Below are 21,584 nucleotides of genomic sequence, written 5' to 3' on the forward strand. Positions count from 1 at the left end.
GCATCAATTGCGTTCACAGTTTTGGGACTTAGGAGCTTTTGGGACCTGGCCAAGGAGAAACATTCTCAGGATGTTGAAGCCACAGATAAGCAGCGGTGCTGGACTGTGTCTCCTGCCCTGCTTGGGGCATCTCCAGGAGGCTGAGCCAAGATCCTCCTTCCCCTGCCGTGTCTTTGCGCACGAGTCCATTTGCTTTGGCTTGGGTGTTATCTCATGCTGTCACATACCTCAGTGAGGAGGAGGGTGATAAGAGCCATGATATCATTGTCCTAACCTTCCCAGTGTGCAGCCCAGGGTGTTATGATTCCCTGGGCTTCTGTCCTCGTTTCCGAAGGACGCAGGATTGCGTCAACGTGGTCTGCGTGTGCACGTCCGACCCATCTGTTGCTCAGCCTTCTGCTGACTTCTGAACTCAATGGACGTTTCCAGCTTTGTTGGGCCAAAGAGTGGGGCTCCCAAAAGTACTAAGTTCCTGCAAACTTTGAGACTTTCAGTCCTCTCTTACGAAGAAAACACTACAGCTTGGCCTCAAAGCTGTGGCCTCCCCATTCCTCCTGAAGAAGCCTTGGTTGGAGAATATTCCTTAAGGTTGCAAAACCCATTTGTGGGCACAAATGTATAGAAAACTTAGCTTTGTTGGAGAATTACATGTCGTTGTCATTGGTACCCATTAGGTGATCAGTAAGAGGTTATTGCAATGCTGAAACTGTGTAGACTCATTGGGATTGCAGTGCAGTGTATGTATATGCAATGCTTTATTATGCATGAAAGGTCTCAAGAACCTCAGATTTAAGTCCTTGAAGAAGGACAGAAGTCAGGCTAGGCAGAAGGATGCAGAGTCATAGAATATTAATTAAAGAAGAAATTCATTAGTTAGTCAGAAGCCGATTGTCCTCAGCTGTTCTCTGCCCCATGCTTCCCATGGCTTTGCATGATCCAGTTTTACCATGTGTGATATCTTGAGAGGAATGGCTTACCTAACCAGGGTTTTATTTAATGAATTCAAGACTTTGTCCCACAAAGTTATCTTGTCTCCCTCACACACATCACCTTCTTCAATGTACACAATCCTATTTCTTACGATTTCAAAACCAGACAATTTTCACTCAGGAAACACCAGAAAAGAGATTGCTTCCACATCTCTCCTTTGAGCAGATGTACCCAATGACACCACAATCATCTACATTTTTTTTTCACCAGTCCACTCCCTCCATCCAGTGACCAGAAGGCTCCTGCTCTCCAGATCATTACTTTTCCTTCTGAGCATGTGTCAAAGTGGCAAAGGGCTGAAGAAAAGCTAATGTTGTGTCTCAATTTAAAAAGGATAAATGCAGAGCTTGGCTAATTATGGCAGCCTGACCTTGATCACAGTGAAATAATGGAACGGCTGAGAAGGGCTCTATTAATAAAGAATTAAAGGAGGGTAAAATCATTAACATTGATCAGCAGAGATGTGTGGACTGGTTTCTGAGGCAGACTTGTCCTAGGTCAGGATCCAGCTCTTGGCAGAGCCGCATCACTTCCCAGCACTGCCTGCATGGCCTCGGAGTGCCACTTTGCTCCCCATCAAGGGACTGAGCTGTAAGCCCCATGAGGAGGTTAGACATCTTCATTTATCTTCTTTTTTTCGAGTGCACACCCTTTGCTGACCAGCATCAGTCATCACTCACTGACCTTCACATTGCTGAAGCCAGGTACCCAAGAGGTTGTGGCAGCTGGGCTAATGATCTGCTGGTGATCTGATCATGTCCTGTGCTCCAGCAATGATGCCTGTACACTAATCTGTGCGAGCCACCATCAAGCTACATAGTACCAGAGAGGGCAGAGCTTAAACAGGACCATATCTCCTCCACAGACCAAGCTCCGGCCCCCAGGCCAACCACCTTTTCCCAGAATCTCTTGCAATATCTGTCAAAAGAAAGCTGTTTTTTGATCTTGAGTGCATGGAAGGCTCTAAACTAGAAAGTAACCACCAGAAGTGACAGCGATGCAAGGACTCAATTACTCCTTTGTTGTCTCTGCAGATGTTTACACTTCCCATAAATCCTGTTGCTTTCTCCTCATCAGCTGCCTTTAAAGTTCTGAGCATTTTCTCCGTGTATTATTACTTTTGCTGTGCCAATAAGTAAGTACGCCATCAATCAAGCTAACAGCATTGTAAACTTAGGAAGTGAAGATAAAATATATGGTGCATTAAAAAATTCTTTGACCGGGTGAGCTTTTTGTAGCCGGTTTGATTGCTGCTGGTGCTGATGTAAATTTGGGGGAAGTATATCCAGAAATTTATGAAGCTTGGAAGCCTGCCTGCAAAGCATTGACCTGAATCCACTTTATAACCTAATAATGTTCCCCAGCACTGTTTGTGTAAATTTTAAATATAATTTTACGATGCTAAGAATTAGTGGTGTAATAATGTAAACACAATGTGGACTGTAACTCACCCCTTCGCCTCCCACGCCAGGGAACGCGGGGCTCGTGGCTGCTTTGTTCTCCAAATTATCCTAGGCCTGAGAGGTTTTGCAAGAGTTTAAAAGTGATGATTCACAAAGGACCCAGTTTGTCACCCATGGAGCCCGAAGCTCCCCGTGGCAGTGCTTTGGAGATGCTAAACAAGGGGCCGATGCTGCTCAGGTGCTGTCCCAGCCCCGACTCAGGGTGCGAGAGAGAAGTTCAGGCAACATGTTCCAGGCAGTCCCTGCTGCCTCTCATCTTACTGTTTTCCTGCTTTTTATCCAGGGGAAATCTGATTCCTCTAAAGTCAATGATAAAAAATAAATAAATGTCTTTTTTTGTTTGCTCGCTTTCATTATTTACTCCTTCTTTCCCTTACTTTTCTTTCTCTTTCCCTGTTGTTATGTTGTTGTTGGCGGTGGTTTTTGTTTTCTTTCTTAAAATGTTTTTTTAATCTAATCTAAAAAACAGGACATCCAGAGGCTGTGGTCTAGATATCTTTGTGAAGAACCAATTCCTGTCTCTCAAATCTTACCTTCTTGGCATGGTTACAGTACAGAGTGGGAGGGTGAGAAAGCCACAGTTCACTGCAGCTTAGCAGAGCAGATGGACAAAAAAAAATTAAAAAGTATTTTATTTACATAATATATGAGTAAATAACAATCTGAGTATCATTTCTTGTAAGATCCAGAAGGGCTTAAGTGTGGAAGAAACAGTCCCCACTTAGATGTACTTTGTGCTCATGTTCCTTCTGGGCAAGATGGCTTAGACAAGCGCAGAGATGGCCATTGAACAAAGGATATATAAAGGAATTTTTTAAAAACAAAAAACAAACAAACAAAAAAAAAGAAGTTGTAGCTGCCCCATCCCTGGCAGTGCCCAAGGCCAGGCTGGATGGGGCTGGGGGCAGCCGGGGCTGGTGGGAGGTGTCTCTGCCATGGCAGGGGGTGGAATGAGATGGGCTTTGAGGTCCCTTCCAACCCAAACCAGTCTGGGATTCTGTGATGGCAGGAGGAAAGGGGAGCTAGATGCATTGAAATTAACAGTGAAGGAGTTGGTGTTGGTGTCTGTGTCTGGTTCTGAATGGAAAGAATACTCTTCTGGGAAAAGAAGGATGAAAACCGACTGCCAGGAGTTGGTTTTCTCGCCAAACACACCTACAAAGCAGGCAGAAATAGATCAGCTCCAGTTTTCCTCACCATAAGGTGGAGATCCTGTCAGTGCTGCCAGGGATCCTGAGGGAGCAGCACGAAGGAAAAGTATGAAAGCTTCCCTCGCGTGAATGTTCTGGGTGACAAGGGGTGCACAGGGAAGGACAAATGAACTGGGACCCCAGTATTAGACTGCTAGTAGGTGGATGCGTCACTGTGTTTAAAACTCAGAGCTGATTTACCTATTTCTGTGTAGGATGCCTGCCATTCAAAGTGAATCAAACCCATTTTCCTTTGGAAAATGGAAAATGCTTTGGTGAGACTTGGGCTCGTGGTCCTGGCCGTAAATAATGACAGTGTGGAACTGCATAGAATAAGGTTAGGAGAAACCCCGTGCAATATCACCAGACTATGAAAGACCCCTACACCCTTTGTACCTGGGAGAGGAAGATAACTCAGGCTTTCTGGCTTACTCAGGCTTATGAGGAGCGGCTGAGGGAGCCGGGATTGTTCAGCCTGGAGAAGAGGAGGCTCAGGGGCGACCTTATCGCTCTCTATAGGTACCTTAAAGGAGGCTGTAGCGAGGTAGGGGTTGGTCTATTCTCCCACGTGCCTGGTGACAGGACGAGGGGGAATGGGCTAAAGTTGCGACAGGGGAGTTTTAGGTTGGATGTTAGGAAGAACTTCTTTACTGAAAAGGTTGTTAGGCACTGGAACGGGCTGCCCAGGGAAGTGGTTGAGTCACCATCCCTGGAGGTCTTTAAGAGACATTTAGATGTTGAGCTTAGTGATATGGTATAGTGGAGGACTTGTTAGTGTTAGGTCAGAGGTTGGACCGGGTGATCTTGGAGGTCTCTTCCAACCTAGATGATTCTGTGATTCTGTGATTCTGGTCAGTCTCTAGCTTGGCCTGGAAAACAGCATGATGAAATCCCCACGAAGTCATAACTCTATATGTATGGAGCACCATAAAGGGAGCAAAGCAATTAGCTCGGGGCTAAGACCACGTAGCCTCGGAGAAGTTTCATCCCCCCTTTTAGCAGACTCCTCAGGATGGCACTCACTGGGGACTCAGGGCAGTGATGAGAGCCATAACACATATATGAGAGAAGAGGAGAGAAGGGGGCTCTCGTATTACTGAGACTTCATTATTTCTGCAGGCTGCAGCAAAACACATTTGCAGGCACTCTACGAGGAGTTATAAATAAGGAAAATTAAACTACCATTGACCCAATGAGCGCAGCCCATTTCATGTGGTGTTTTCGCTACAAAAGCTCTCTGACTTGAAAGCTGGCAAAATTTGGTGATTTGAGGTGTGCATTGCTGCTGATACGAGTAATTGGCAAGGGTGGAGGATGTTATTTTAAAGGGGCTGACTCATTTGGAGACATTTAAGGAATATAATGAAAATATGTACACAAAATGGATCGACCAGAGTCTGTTTTCAAATAAGTTGCTCTGGTACAGATAAAACTGGATTTTAGCTCCTAAGGAATCTGAACCAGCTCCCCTTACAGTCAAGGGTAAGGCTTGATTTATTATATCCCAGAGACAAAAGGGATGGGATTGTGCTCTTCCTTGGTCCAGTTGTTGGCACTGTTTTGGCTTGCCCTACATCGTGCCAAAAGTGCTCTTCTAGCCTAGATGATACACGTTACAGAGGAAGGGTAAAGAGAAGCTACCCAGAATTTTTAAGGACCCTTCTGCTTGGGTCCTGCTGCGGAATCTGCTCTGAGCAGGTTTTGTACTCTCAAATATTCTCACAAAATATAATCCTGAGCAGGCACTGAAAGCTGGATCAGGATTGACACAGGCTACAAAATGAGTACTGTGCTTGAATTTGAACCCAGAGCCTAGCCCAAGTTCTTCCGTTCTCTGTGGCACATCACCCAAGGAAATTGCCTTCCCCCACCTCCCCGTCCCCCCCCCCCCCCCCCCCCGTTTCAATTAGAAAGAACATTAGGTCAATCAGATAAAGCCACATTGGGAGGATTTCCTCTTTATGGCGCTTGCCTCTTCAATTATCTATAATGAACTTCCTCACAGCCCTGCAAAGCTTTTTATATGCAAACGAATCCTGTTTTGGGGCTGCCACAATCACAGCTTGTTAATGAACTTGAAACAAGTGTTATCAAAAAGGTTACAGCACCAGTGGTGGGGGGGGACAGGATAAAGCTGGGCAAGACCAGCCTGCAGAGCCGGGATTGGCCTGCAGGTAACGTCGTTGGCTATCTTCAACCCCCATCCTCCAGCCCCCTTCGGAGGCTTTGCTGTTTGACAGACATCAAGCAAAATGCGCACTCTTGGGAAAAGGCTGCTCGGCGACAGATAGGGCTTTGCCACCTCTCTGTCCCGCCGATGCGCGCTGCCAACGCATCTCTTCCTCATCTGGGGGAAGAAAATAATAAAGATGATGATGCCAAGGTCTGTTATTATGCCAGAAGAGAGAGAGGGAGCTGATTTTGAGGCCCCAGGACATGTGAGGTAGGGAAGCCTCTGCGGGGGAAAAAATCTGGGGGGTGTTGAAGCTATGCAGTCCCAAAAGGTATTTATGTATGGCATCTTCTGGAGTGATCACAGCTGGACTCTTTCACTCATTTTAATGTAGCCTAGACCATTGAGGCGGTGTTTCCCCTTCTTCCTAGGTTTTATAGGGCTAAATCACATGGGGTTAGATTATCCCTCACTTCTCCATGCTGAGTAGCTACTTAACCCTGCAGCTAACCCTAACACCAGTGTGCCTTGATAGGGCAAAAACACTGAACAGAAAGGGGGAAAGACTTTTTGCACCATCAAGCCTTGCCCTCCTATTAAGACAAACACTTCTGCAACACTTCAGCTATTGCATTTCAGCATTAGTATTCCCCTGGGGATGTCACGTCATGGGACAGGACAACAGCAAGAGCAGGAAGTGTTGGAACAAGGTGCAGCTCTTCGAGGACTCCTGGGGGTCCAACACCCTCAAGCCTCTTTCCCCACTGGCTCTGTGTTCAGCATAATGGAGCATAACGCAACTTCCACCACTCATACACTTGACTTCTTTGGGCCTCCTCAGGTGTGTCTGGTCGCTGAAGTGCTGTACAGCACCAGACCCCAGGAAAAACAGAGCACAGCAGTGGTAGAGCTCATCACTGCAATGCAGTACTGCATGGGCATGCCACCTCTGATCCATACCCTGTACAGCCAGGTTAATGTGATAGCCTATTTAAACTCAGGCTGTGGTATCACATATTAAAGAACACCTTGTGTCACATTAACATCATCAGATAACCAGACCCAGGGTAGTTCACCTCCATCCAGCTCCAGTGACTGCGTGCTTGGCTGTCTTGGTTCTGGTGTTAACCTGGGCCAGTCTAATTGAACTCCATCAGCACTTATCAATTCCTTACACCTTTATCACTACCCTATAAGCACAGATGAGAAATCAGGTTACCGCAGAGGGCTCTTTCATCTGGCATCTCCACTGGCACAGACAGACAGACACCGAGGAAGGCTTCAGGACTTCACTGCAGCTGCACGTTGGGTGGATGCTGGATTTTCCTCCTGCCCTGGGCCATGGGCTGGCTGACACCTGCAGTGTGATGACTGATGGCTCTTGTAATTCTGTCCCTGGTTGGTGTAACTGCAGATGTTACACGTCTAATCCATTTCTTTATCTTCCTAAGCTATTTGCTTCGGTGAGATGTTTGCACCATCTGCTGTAACAAGCTCCCAGGCTCTCATAAACCATAAATTCCACTTTCCTTTTTCTCCAGCCCTGGGTCTATTGTTTTCCTTCTCTTGTCCCTCACCCACAACTTCAGGTAAAGCTCTCACCTCTTTAGGTTATTTCCCTGTCTCTATTTGTGCCAGTTGGACCTGGCCAGGGATTCCCTTCAAGGAATTGCTGTAACATTGTCAGCACAGGCTGAAATGGTGTTACTCTCTGCTCTGGATAAGGTGGCTGTGCCATCATGATCTGGTAGTGCTTTGTAGAGGGCAAGCATTGTGCCAAACAGTGCAGAGAAGAAAAACAGTGGATAGGCCTTCTCTTGACATCTAGCAGTTGGAAAGACTTTAAAAAAGGACAGTCAGGTTCTCACCGGTGACCACAATGGCATGGTTGGTGCACATGGCATACTTATGTTTGTAGCCTGGTGTAGTGGTTGTGTATTTTATATCAAGCTGCCTTGGATTAGCAAGGCAAACACAGTAGTAATTTCTTAAATTGTTGATAACTTCCTAGCATACATGGATTTCACAGCTTGCAGTTGTCTAATTGCACCATGAAGAAGCAGTGCTCTGCTGCTCTAACTAAAGCTGTGCAAATTCACCTGACTTTGAACAGAGTCTTCTGCATTGCACATTTGGGTGCCTGCACCTCTACCTGGCTGGATTAGCAACATCCACTCAGCATTTTTCAAAAATGTTTGCAAGCCCTTCCTGGAGATCTCCACACAGTATGCAAAAGTTGTTTCTTGAGATCTGAAGCCATCTATAATAAACGTTCTGTCCCTTTCTAAGCCAAACCAAACTCTCTTTTTAGCAGCCCGTACTCTGTGGCTTAAAATATGTCTTGCTGGAACTGGCTGGGGCTGTGCCGTTTGCACAATGGTGCATTGGTTGTTGGGGAGGCAAGGAATTATGCTCAGATTTTGCTTTATTCACTTCTTGGGTCATGGCATCATGACCAGGCTCAGACCCTGGAGGGGACCCAATTGCTTTCTCTCTACCTGATTAATGGAGCAGGTAGTAAGAGGCACCAGAGGACCTCTTTGAGTCCTGAAGGTCAAGGGACTGCATGCGGTGCAAAAAAGGAGGTGGGAAAGGACGGCCTGTAAAAGTAATCCTTACTCACCTATTTATCTGAGCCTCCTCAGCAATGCCCCGTGAATCCCCTTGTAACAGGCAGAGGCCCAGGGAGACACAAAGGCTTTGCAGAGCGTGAAGTGAGAAGGTTGAGAAGCATCAGAGGGCTGGAAAACCCGTGGGCTGACTTGTTGTGTTGCCTCGTCTCTCCCCAGGACTGTCCCCAGCTGCTGCAGGCAGAGAAGATCCTGGTGCCGGTGGAGGTGATCAAGCCCATCACCCTGAAGGCCAAGAACCTGCCCCAGCCGCAGTCTGGCCAGCGAGGCTACGAATGCATCCTGAACATCCAGGGCAATGAGCAGCGGGTGCCTGCCTTGAGGTTCAACAGCTCCAGCGTGCAGTGCCAGAACACATCGGTGAGCAAACCCCGCTGCCCTCAGCACCCCCGGGAGAGCTACAGGGACCAGGGAGGACCCGAGTGCCTACAGCACTGTCCTGATGGGATCTAGAGCTGTGCTGCAGCCCTTTTTACTTTATTGTATACCTGATTTCAGCTACAGCCAGGGTTGGTAGCTTGCAAACTGCCCCTTTTGCTCTTTAGGTCTGGCTTGTGTTACCAAAGAGCAGTGCTCCAGCCTCAGATCCCAGCATTTGGCCAAGCTGGAGCACCTTAGCCATGACCCACAGACATTATTTTTTGGTTAAAATGTCCATATCCTCGCAGTGCCACATCCTTGTTTGCATCCAAAACGGTTTCCAAAGGGACTGATGTTCCCATCAGTACTGAGAATTAAATTTATTATGTGGGGGAATTAGTGAAGGGACACAAACAACATATAAACAACCTGACAGATGGGTCCCAGGAAGGGTGAGATGCTAAAGGCTTGAGACAAGCCTTCCCCAGGCTCTGCTTCATCCCTCTGCCCTCCTCACACCCCTGTTTCCCACCTGCAGGACCAGTAACCCCAATCCCAGGGAGCCCCTGCGAGGCTTTGGGGCAGGAGCCATGCAGATACGTGGCGGTGGTCTCCTCGCACGGCTCCTCTGGAGGCTTCTCCGTGCAATTTGTGTCTCCCGGACATGCATTTGAGTCATTTGCATTGCTGTTATGAGATGATTTATTAGTCAAAGAGCTAATTACAGGCTTTAGCCACTTCACTGCAGCTCTGCCACTCCATGCCGGGCAGGGCTTGTTAAAACCCATCACAACATATTCTGCTGCATTAAGCAGCGTGTTGGAGATTACAGGCAGTTCACACGTTTCATGATCTGTCGGGAAAAAAAAAAAAAAACCACACACACAAAACTTTCCCAATGACACTGTCATATTTATTTTTTTTTCTCCCCTCCCTCCCCCTGATTTTCATTACTGGTTAGTGGCCTGTGAGCATCTGGATTTGAGATTTCACAGAAACGAAGGGGCTGAGAAATTAAGAAAGCATTACACCATCTTAAAAACAAATTCTTTTACAAAGTGAAAGCCTGGGGCTAGAGGAATATTATATGCACCTGAGCAGTGTCTACACGTCTATCCAAAGCATCTTAGCAGGGAGGAGCGCAGCCTCCCTTCAGAGTCACAAATTATCTGGCAGAAACAAGCACCCGCATGAGGCATCTCAGGGTAATTTTAAGCACAGTTGGGCTGAGTGGGGTACTGACTGCCTCAGCAGCCCTGGAGAGTCTCTCTTAGCCTCCTGGTTTGTGTTATTCAATAGATGAGCCTGATTTTAAGAGGTAATGATGACTATTCTCATGTTACCTGCATGCTTCAAGAAGCTGTAGTACCTACGACCAACAAACTGGGCTCCAATGAATCCCCAGGTGTATTTGCTCATGGGATGCCTGAGCGCTGTGACGACACTTGATTTTAACATTTAATTTGATGCCATGACACTCCAGGCTGCTCCCGAGCTGCTCCCGGTGGTAGGGCTGAGTCTCAGGCTGGTGCCAGGGCGCTCCACGACCTTGGTGTTGTGCAAGGTCTGTAGCACGCCTGCCCCACGTTTGGTGGTGGCTCAGGCGGGCTTCTGGTTTTTCCATGGGGAGAGGTTTATTTTGGAATAAACTCTACTCTTTGCTCTTCTGCATCCTCTGCATCCTACCTCTTCCTCTTCTTTTCTTCTTTTCTCTTTTTTTTTTCCCTCTCTTTTCTTCCCTTCTCTTTTCTTCTCTCTTCTTTTAAAGGCACTTTGGCTCTCTGATTTGAGGCTATTTTTTTCCCCTGTGAGAAATGTTATTTCATTGTTGCTCTGAATTTACCAGACACTAAGAGAAAGAGATGTGCAAGGGAGAGCCAAACAAAAGAAAGAAACATTCACACAGATACAAAAAAAAAAAGAAAAAAAAAAGGAAGAGATGCCCAGGCTCTGAGCAGGTGGCAGAGGACACAGACAATGGGAAAGGAGTGCTGTAGGTATGTCTCCATCATGATTATTTCCTTTCCTGCCAAAATTAGCATTCTGTCTGGAGCCACCGTGATACAATGAGCCTCTGCTCCGAGGGTCACCTGGCTTTAGGAACAGCTGTATGAGCTTGTTTGCAAATTGAATCAGCCCCCTTCAGCCGAGCTTTTTATTCAGCAGAGTAGCTGGATGAGGCGCCGAGCGTAGCACCTGCATTGCAGGCTTGGAGAAGGTCCAAAGGAGGGTGGGAGGATGTGTTGTGATGGTGTGTCCCTGAAGGGATGCTATCCTGCCAGCAGATCTTTCTGTTGGCGATGCATGCTAGACTAAGCAATCATTCTTGGCTTGTTTTCCGACGTAAGCCTCAAGTTCTGTCCCCTCCCATCGTACAGGAGGCACCAAGGAGCTCAAATTCAGCTCCTGCAGAACACCTTCTGCAAAATGCAGGAGTTTTCCTGCTTTTACACACAATGGGAGCAGGAAAAAAAAAGTCTTAACTCTTGCTCCTGGCTGCCTGGTCCCTCAGGATCTACACCAGGGGAGCCGAGATGAAGACCAGGTCCATCCGTCTTAAGCAGGCACTTTTCTAAGTGGCTCCAAGTTCAATTAAGAGATGTTTTAAGGACACCCAGGTGGGGCCAGCCTATCTGATGGCCTGTCAGTAATGTCATATTCAGCACTGATGGTGCCTAGGTGCTTGGTCCAGTCAATAGCCGGCTCCATCTCTCTCCCTGTCTTTCCTGTAGATATTTCATTTGATAACAGCAATAAGTCACTGCAGGCAGCACGCTTCGGGACAATTATTGTTCTTGTCAAGTGGTTTGAGCCTCTCAGCTCTGGGCTTTGTCCTCTATCACACCACCCAAGGCACACAATTATCGCTCAGAGAGACCCTGCCTGCCATTCCTTATTGCACTTACGATAGCTCCGCCGACAGTCTGGACACGGAGTGATGGGAGGAAATGAAAAGGAGGAGAGCTAAGGAGGCATATAAATAAGTAAATAAAAACCTTACCCGAAACGGCTGGAATGGATCTATTAGGGCACGGAGCAATCTCCCCAGTGGGAAGCACTGGGAGACCCAGCACTTGCAATCAGCCCAACAGTCAGCAAACTTCAGCATAAAGAAGAGGAAAACGGGTGAGCGATGACCTGCCTGACCGTGCCACGATCACTGCCATCACCAGCTTCAAAGACCTAAGCACACATTTGCTCTATGTCAGCCTGTCCCCGGTGCCTGGTCTTGGCACATGCAGGCAGTGAAATCCCTGCTGATAATTTGCCTCAAAGCCCTTCGCAGGTCCGTGTGCTGCGAGACCCGGGGTGGGACAGCTCAAAGCGCTGGGTGAGAGAGGAATAGGAAAAGCAAACATGTTGCATTTGTCACGTTATTGCACTTGAGCAAGAGATCTCAGAAGCACTTGACTCTGTGGCGTGGCTCGCAGAGAGGGAGTGAGAAAACAAAAACAAATACAGGGCTGGAAAAAAAAAAAAAAAAAAAAAGAGCAACTATTCCCAAACATGATGGGAAAACACACTTACAGGAGGCCAAAAGCAGATGAGCCCAGGGCTGAGTCATACATACGCCTCTCAATTATTGTGAAATTATTAAATTAATTTATCTACATTATTAAATTAATTTATCTACATTCAGATATCACAGAGGAACCCTAGTCATGATGTGGGCTCTTTTGTTGTGGGTGATAACACAGACACAGAGAGGATCCACAGACACAGAGGTTCAGTCCCAGTTCTAGTAAGCAAAGAACTCAAGGTGAAGGGATGGCTGGGAGCGAGAAGGTTTCTGCCTCCTTTTTATGGCCAGAAAATTGATGCAAAGAGGGATTAAATGCTTTGCACAGGGTCACGCAAGGAACTGGTGGCAGAGCCAGATACAGGAATCAGTCCCCATGCCCAAGCTCTAAACACAAAAGCAGTCTTTGTGCTGTCAAGGAAAACAAACACTAAAATAAAACCACGATGCTGTTTGTCCACAGATGTTTCCCTGCTATTGGACATGTTGGAGGTACATCACGTAACCAATCTTGGTTTATTGTCCTAAGCGTGCCCAGGACAAACCGCCAAAGGTCTTTGTGTTGCACAGCATCTCAGGAGGATGCACCAAGAGGTCGCATCCCTCTGCTTCTGCACAAACCACAAGGCACAGAGGTCTGCAAAGCCGAGTTCCTCTAATTCAGGGTGCTCGTAGTCACTAATGGGATGCCCAGAGGAGCCAGGAACGTGCAGATTAGTGTAAAGCAAAGCATCTTGCTGCTCAGTCAGCTAATGTTCGCATGGCTGTTACAAAACTGAGAGCTGTGATTTTTTTTGCAGCCACGATCTCAGCCTGAGGATAGGGAACTTGGTGGTGAAAACCTCCAGGAGACAAACAGGCACCGTGTTTACAGTGGCTTGTGCACAATATGTTAAACCGCTAACAGTGTGGCAAAACGGCCGAGCGATGCCACGGGCTCAGCCCCTGTTGTAAGGCTATCTGATACTAGCAAAGAGTTTAAGAGACAAAGAGCTGGTGCTTGAGAGTTCAAAACACAATGTGCTGTTCCTGTGAATTACAACAGCTCCTTCTATCAGCTTTTTGGCATTTCCTGATGAGAGCCAGCCTGCCCTTCTGGGAGGGCAGCCTCTCTTTCTCAGTTCGGGCCTCTAAATTGCCTGTAATTTTCTACTTTGATTTGATATGCGTGGTGGGAATCCAGATTTTGCAGACTTTGGGGTCGGATTTATGTCTTTTGAACAATTTTGCCTGTGCTGGAGAAAGTTGTGCGAGGCGACACGTACATACAAGCCTTAGTGGTATGAATGCTCGTAGCAGGAGTGCCCAGGAAGCTCTGCTGTGCGTCCTGCAGATCGATGCCTCAGCCCTTTTCTCTCCTCTGAAACATATTTCCATCTTATTGTTACAGCCCAGCAAATCCTTTTCAAAGACTCCTCTTGCTTTCAGCGGGCTTTGAACAGAGACCACAATGAGTTAGCAGCTCCTGTGGTCTGAGCAGGACGGAGCATCTACTCTCCATTACTTTGCAAATTGCTCTGTTTGGTTGCCGTGCAGCCCATGAGCTGTCTGAGCAGACCAGGCAAGGCAGAGAGAGCATCCTCCTTCCAGCCGCCAGCTGGTTTCATCCCTGGAGCTCTTCCATGGGGATCTCGTTGCTTATTCCCTCGCATCCGTTTCCAGCTCTGGATCAATTCTACCGAGTTAACAACCCTAATATGTGTTTGCCCCCGGTGCCACAGGCAGATAAGATCTAAAATCCCAGCTGGGCTCCTGCTGTTGGCACTGGGATTCTCAGTGGGATGAAAGGCTCTGGGGGACTCCAGCTGCCTGTCCCTTGGCAGCCCTGCCTAGGCTCTGCTAACAGATAAATCCCAATCACACACATGAGGATCTTCCGAGGCAGAAATTAATGCTTCCTCATGCACCTACGGATTCAACTTGCGACTTAAGGGTGACCAGCCATTCTGCACATACGCTCCTTCCCATTTCCAATCAACGTTTGCCAAGTGCCATGCAAAGCAGGTGTCAGCAAAGCTCCTGACTGGCAGAAGATTAATTATTCTTTACTTTTCAGTCGCTCTCCTTCCCACTCCAGTCTCCCCATCCTTGCTCCTAGCTCCGTAAAGCTGTGAAAAGTCAGTGCTGTGAGTCCAAGCGGCTCTGCATCATCTTGCATCTTGCTGGCAGTGACACTGAGGAGTGTTATAAAAATGCTAATACTGAATGAGGCTGGCGGGCACAGCCCTATCACGCAGGACTCGGATAACCCGCGGCAGCTCTTTACTTCCATGGTAACCACAAAGCTCATACCCATAAATACCCTACAACTAGATCATAATCACAGGGGCCTGCAGATTACCGGCTAATTGTGTTTAGTTTGTCCAAACAGAAATTACCGTGCGACTAGCACTCACTCTGCCGTAATGGACAGAAATCACCATATATGATTTGCTCTGCAATTATATGGCAATTAGTGGATACAGGAAAACCTGCCTCTGAAGGTTCAGAGCTTTGATATCTCTGTGGAAAACGGTGCCGAGACCTTAGCGATGGGGATTTTTTTGTGGTCCCTAAGACATATCCAGCAAAACCAGACAGCTTATTGAACTGTATTTAGTCTCATAAGAGGGAACATGTATTTATTTAGGAGTGGAAGCTTGTCCTGCTGTAGATCCCAGTGCTGTGGGATATTCCTGATCTCAAGATAGTAAATTCGTACAAGTGCTGCAGTCAGTAGCAGTGTCTCTTCTTGCCTTGTTCCCATTCTGTCCTTTAAGCAACCGTCGCTGTGATGCATCCTCTCCTCTCCCTTGTAGGAGGCTTTTTGCCTTTGGGTGAAGTGCTGGGTGGAAGCTGCTGATGGAGGCGGGCAGTGGGATCTGACGGGCAACCGAGTGAACTCTGTGTGAACTGACTTAGGATAAACCAAAACCTGACTGGAAAAAAACACACCAAGTACCACGTGTCTGAGAGTTCACCAAGTGGGGGGCTGGAAAAGACCCCCAGAGACCAGCTTCCATTTCCTTCATTAAGGCCAGATCCGTGTACCTTGACTGTGCCTGACAAGTATTTGTTTAAGTCTGTCTAACTGTCTCAAAAGACTTCTAAGCTTTTCTTAATACATATTTGCTGAAACTGGATACCCTCTACACCAGCTGAAGCTTTTCTGGTTCTGAACAGGGAAAAATAATTGCCTCCTGGGGCTTGTGTGTGTAAGAAACTCTGTCTAGTGCATCCCCAAATGAGATTTGCTTGTTTTTTTGGCAGCAATATGGCACTTGATTCACAATCTGCTTGCGATCTCCAGCAGTCCCCAGACCATTTTCTGCAGCGCTGGCCAGTCACTCTAATTTCGTATTTGTTTGCATCGATTTCTCCTACCGAAGAATACTCGCTGTTCGCCTATGCTGAATTTCACTTTGTTGACTTTGGCCCCGTTCTACAAATTGTCAAGTTTGTTTTGAATTCTTAACCCTGCCTTTGGATGTTCTTGCACTCTCTCCCAGAACAGAGTCATTCACCAAAGCTGTTAGCACGGTCTGCAGTCCATCAACCAAGTCAGCAGTGGAAATACTGAATAATGCCAGACCCAGAGCAAAACTCCGTTAGAAACACCCTCCCAGCCCAACATTGAATTATTTGATTTGGGACCTTTTTTGGCAGCTCGTTCATATACCTTATGGTTGATTCTTTTAGATCACATTTCCCTAGCTTGTTTATGGGAATCTCCTGCAGGACAGTAGCAAATACTCTACTGAAATCTAGATAAATCACATCTGCTGCCTACCCTTTATCCACAAAGCCATTAAGCCTGTCAAAAAAGGAAATTAGATGAGGCTGACACAATTTGTTCTTGACAAATCTATGCTGGCTGATTTTTATCACCTTATCATCTTGCAGGTGCTTATAAATTGATTGTTTAATAATTTGATGTACTTTCTTTCTGGGAAGCCGAGTTAGTCTGACAGGTCTATAATTACACAGAACCTCCATTTTCCCCCCTTTTAAGGCATTTCCAAGTTATGCCCATTCCCTGCTTTCTAAGACCTCACTCAGCACCCAAGAGCTCTTCAAACTAACACTCATGTAGATAACCTTAGATACAAACCCAGTACCTACAGAGTACACAGCAGAGGTATATTTTGATGGCACATCCACAGTGCATAATGTACGCCTTAGAGGTGCACCCAAGAGTTGGCAAAATATTCTTCAGAGCTGTGATAGAAGGTACTTTGCCAACCCTATAATGTGCAGATATGCTGAAATCACAGAATATTCACCTAATAGATAAGACTCATGGGCTGTTGAGATGGACACGGCTTGCTCCATTGAGAACCACAACTTTGAGAGCTTCCCGTGGCTTTCTTGGAGGTAACAACAGGTAGGGAGGTAGGTGACAGCTCCATTTCTCTTGTTCACAACTTGCAATATCAATTCTTGCCCACCTCAGGACCCTTCCCAACCTTTGGGCATGAAGTAAGGCTGGCTTTGTTGTTTTTTTCCCTTTTGCTCTCCCGCTTCCAGTATTCGTACGAAGGGATGGAGATTAACAGCCTGCCGGTGGAGCTGACGGTTGTGTGGAACGGGAATTTCAACATCGACAACCCAGCACAGAACAAAGGTAAAAAGAATTATTTCAACTTGTCCTTGGAAGCAGTAACCTTAGCAACGGGCCTCATCGCTCCCTACGCTTAACAAAGCCGCCACCATCTCCTCGTGCTGTCTGGTGCAGACTTTTTCTCTGCACCCTGCAAATTGCCAATTTTTATTTTTATTTTTTTTGCTTTTCCCCCTGGAGAAATGCAACTCTCCCTCCCACTTGCATGGCTTTCCCCTTCATCACCTTTGCTTCCTGCTTCTCCCCACTTTTTTTGTGTCTTGTGTCTTTGCCCCTCCTTCTCGTGCTTTCTCCCCCTCTTTTATTTCCCCTGCAATGATGCTCTTCGAGTTAACACGCCAGGAGATCAGGCACTCTCTGCTCAGAGGTGATGTGGTAATGAACAGGGCAAGGGAGAGGGGGAGGAGAAAGGCTGCAGCCTCGCCAGGAGGAAAAGGCTGAACAAAGCAAAACCACAATGGCAAAGGACCCAGACCCAACTCCTGCCCGGAGCCCCGCTCTGTTTCATTACCATGGATGACGGGGTTGATGTGTCTCTCACAGAGGGTCATTGCTTCTCCAACTCAGAGACAGGGATTTTGGCTGGAGATGGAGGGTTCAGCCATATCCTCTTCTTCTTGTCCTTCACCCTCAAACACCTGGAGCTGTTTCCATCAGGCTCCCTCTCTGCTCAGCCTCTTACAGCTCAGACCTGAAGTCTTTCCTCCCCACACCACCACCCCTCAGAAGTTTCTCCCTCCCTCACTTTACCTTCCCTTTTCTTGGACACTACCCAGTACTCGTCCCAGTCCCTCTCTCCCTATCAGGTGTTTCCTTGCTCCTCTCACACCATCTCACACCCATCCTTGAGCTGAGCTGACCCCTCTCCCCACTGCATGACCCTTTTCCATCAAAGGGATAGTCTGGATTATACCATCATGTTTTGGGGCAGAAAGGCAACAGCCACATGCATGTGGCAGCCCCACGTGGAAGCACACAACACATGCTTACGTGGGCATAGAGCTTTATTTACTAGCACACATATAGTGGTTAAAAGCTGAATTTTTGACAGTGCTGCAAATGAGCAAACTTTCTTCTCTGGAAAATCAAGAGGGAGAGGCAGAGGCAGGATTAGATCCAGTGTCTTTCTCAGTGCAGTTGCAAGATGGTCATTCACCACTTTTATAGCCAACATCACATAAGCTGGGCTGGTGGGCTGAAAAGCTGAACTAAACCAACCATAGTGAGCAGATGAGCTCAGAAAAAATGAGGGAAAGTAACAGAAAAATAAGGAATCACCAGTATCCCAGGAGGCCTGAAGCACACTGTGATTGACAGATGTTTTGAAAACTTTTCTTGCAACCAGCCTCAAGAAATAAAAAGGTTTTGAGCTTTTCCTTGTCTTGGCCAATACTTGCTGACTTCTGGGAGAGCAAGGTGCAGGTATGGAGAGCTGAAGCTTTTCAGCACACATATCCAAAGCCTTTGAGCTTTTGGACTGTGCATAATAATAACCACAGACAAGACTTTAGTCACTTACTGACATGGCAAAACAGAAGTACAAAGGGAAAATCCCCCATCTTACAACGAAAACCACCAACACCCACACAAATACACAGATAAGCTAGCCTGAAAACCTCAATTCTGCCGTCTTCAGCCTCGGGGAGGAGACGTTTGCTATCAGCCCCCTGTGCAACTCAGGCCTCAGTTTACACATCTGTAAAATAAGGATAAATAGCAGGATCTTATTTCATAGAACTGCAAAAATGTTAAGATTTATTTGGAAAAAAAAAAAGCTTTGACTGCCTCTAATCACTTATTAGCAGCCTGAGACAGAGCTAAGCACTAATCTTTGCTGTCTGTATTAGAGGAGGATCAACTTAGTACTTCAAAGTGTAAAACAGTCTGAATTTTTGGAGCAGAAGAAGGGGGAAAAGCTGATTGTGAATTCCTGGATTCAGCCTCATACCAAACTATTGTGGCTTTATTATTCTCTCTTAGGATTTATGTTAAGTGAGAAACCTGAGTGACTGTACCTTGACACCCAGTGCTGGGTAAGGTGTTCCAGGAAAATTCCCCAGCGTGAAGTTTTAGGTTGTGGGTAGGGAAGGTATAGGAAACAATTTGAAGATGGAGAGCGGAGGCTGAGACTGGTGGTAGTGTCTCATATTCTAAGAAAAAGGGCTGGTCCGAGGCCATGTCACTGCCCAAGCACTTTTCTTCCCACCCTCCTGCTTGCAGCCCATCACCTTACTGAGGGCAGCACCCCTTCTGCTCTCACCTTCCAAAAATATCTTTTATCTCACCACTCTATCAGGGTGTAAACATTTTATCCCCCATTATTTATCCCCCTGCAAAAGTCCCACACTGCCTCTGGGACGAGCATCCCTGAACACCTCCCCTCCTCTCGCCTCGCTACGCCCCCCGACATCCCACCACTCACCCATCTTGTCTGCATCTCTGAGGTCCTCTCCCTTTTCCTATCCCCACAGTTCACCTGTACAAGTGTGGGGCCATGCGTGACAGCTGTGGCCTGTGCCTGAAAGCCGACCCGGACTTCGAGTGTGGCTGGTGTGAGGGACAGAACCAGTGCACGCTGAAGCAGCACTGCCCGGCCCAGGACAGCCAGTGGCTGGAGTTGTCCAGCACCAAGGGCAAATGCACCAACCCCAAGATCACAGATGTAAGTCACGGATCTGCAAGAAGCCGGTGTGTCCAATCTTGTACCCTTGCCTCGGTTTATTTTCCTGATTTGGCTTTGGGTTGGTGAGGGAAAGGTCAGTGCTGGGTACCCCAGAGCCTGCGAGCTGCCCACGCAGGGCTGGCAGATACCACATGAGGCCTTTGGGACTCCTGGGCCTTCTGGAGGTGAGACAAGACACCTGGGGGCATCTCAAATCGACTACGTGGGAGTTATCAAATGAAGGCTGAAAGAGCCTCTCTGGCCAGATTGGTTGAGAAGAGAAGCTGAGTGATCCCAGAGTGTTTGGAGCTTTGCTGAAAGGAGGCCAAGGAAGAGGGCAGGGTGTAGTTCATGCCTCCTGGCAGCAGGATGCAGACAGCATCATGTCCAGGAAAAAAAAAAAAAAAAAAAAAAACAAGACTCCACTAACTCCAGCAGAGTAACTCTTTTCTGTTTGCTTGGCTGACTTTGCAAGGTGAAAATCAGCCCCATTGATCAATCAAAGCCCTGTGCAATTGTCAGCCTTCCCTTCCGAAGGCTCAAGAAGGAGACAGGCTCAGGCCAGGTCTAAGGGAAGCTTGGAAATCAACTATTAAGTGATAAAGGGAGAGTGAGGGCAAGGCTGGGTGGACCTTCCAAGGTAGCAAGGTCCCTTGGAAGGTTTCCTATTGATTGTGCTGACTGGGCCAAACGCAGAGTTAGGGGAAACGTGCAAAGGGGAGATAAGAGAATAAAAAGGTGATAGAAAGAAGAAACAAAGGAAGGTGAAGACAGCAAGGGAGAGAAGCTGGGACTTCAGCCTAAAGTGATTTTATCTGCTCTTAGGATGCCTCTGCCATCATGATGGACAGCATTTGCAAGGTCATAGGCAGGCAGATTGACAGATCTGAGCCATGATAATGGGAAGTACACCCTTACCAATTGCCCCCTGCCTTAAGCATTTCCCAGTCACCGTACTTTAATTAACACGAGTAAACTTTCAGAGTGGATAAGGCCTTATTTGCAACTGAGGACAGCAAGGAAGAAAACGAGACAAAGAAGCGAAAGAACAATGAGGAAAATCTGGCCTCCATGGCTGTGCTTTAATATAAAATAATAAATGGGCTATTTTCCTAGAAACTAAGAAAAGTTTTTTTTTCAATTGTATTTAATTAAGAATCAAAAGATGTGGGTGTTACGGCTCTAAACTAGTGTCCATGGATGGAGGTTTTTTGTGAGCAAAGTCTGGGTAGAAACTAGTTTTCCTAGATGCCATTGAAAGGAGCGCCTCTTATTTTGTTTCTGTCCATCTTGCTGCAGTCTGTCACTCTTCAAAGTACCCAAGGAGTTGTATTACCCTAGTGCCATACTAATTATGGTGTTTCCAAGGTGGAGATCCCCACCACACCTGCATTTGTCTGCAGCTGGTCATTCTTAATCCACCCAAAGCTGTGAAGCCAAGCCCAGAGACAGCCAGAATGAACAGCTACTTGGAAATTTCACTTCTGAGGCCTTGCAAATTATAGGGAGCTGAGGGGAAACCTTTTCTGAATTTTTTCCGATTCTCAAACCTTGGGAAAGGTTCAGAATTGTTATAGAGATTCACAGAATTTAGTACTGGGGAGGTGTCAGATGGCCAACTAAAGCTGAAGTCCAAACCACAAGGGCTTGACCATGCAGTAACGTGCTTCTCTGAAGGTCTATCCATATTTCTCCACCATGCTTTGAACCCAAACCCTGCACCTACAGCCTCTTTACGAGGTGAAAACCACTCATTCTCCATGTTACAGCTCCAGAAGGGATACACTTCTAATTCTGCTGGCATTTCCTCCAGCAGCTCCCAAAGCTCGCACAGATCATTGCAATATTCGCTCATGAAATATTCCAACTGTCTGGTGCAATTGTAAGTAGCTCTTGGAAAGTCTTTTTTTCTGAGCCATTAGCATGGAAGTAATCTCAAGTGACTGGCTATATATTGCAGCTAATGGCACGTCTGGAGCTGTTGGTAAGAGCAAGT

General features: G+C 47.0%; 1 protein-coding gene across 9 annotated transcripts in view; it reads left to right on the forward strand.

Moving 5' to 3' along the window:
• PLXNA4 (plexin A4) overlaps positions 1 to 21,584 on the forward strand; it is a 425,098-nt gene that overhangs the window by 325,971 nt on the left and 77,543 nt on the right. For 5 of the 9 annotated variants that reach the window (XM_080577830.1, XM_080577838.1, XM_080577839.1 and 2 more), the window contains 3 exons: positions 8,606 to 8,806; positions 16,833 to 16,929; positions 19,398 to 19,588. In XM_080577830.1, the coding sequence (XP_080433956.1) occupies positions 8,606 to 8,806; positions 16,833 to 16,929; positions 19,398 to 19,588 (489 nt within the window). The other 4 variants (XM_080577845.1, XM_080577832.1, XM_080577844.1 and 1 more) reach the window with 4 other exon arrangements.

This window comes from Anser brachyrhynchus (assembly GCF_964034855.1).
Source record: "Anser brachyrhynchus genome assembly, chromosome: 1".
Taxonomy (NCBI): Eukaryota; Metazoa; Chordata; class Aves; order Anseriformes; family Anatidae; genus Anser; species Anser brachyrhynchus.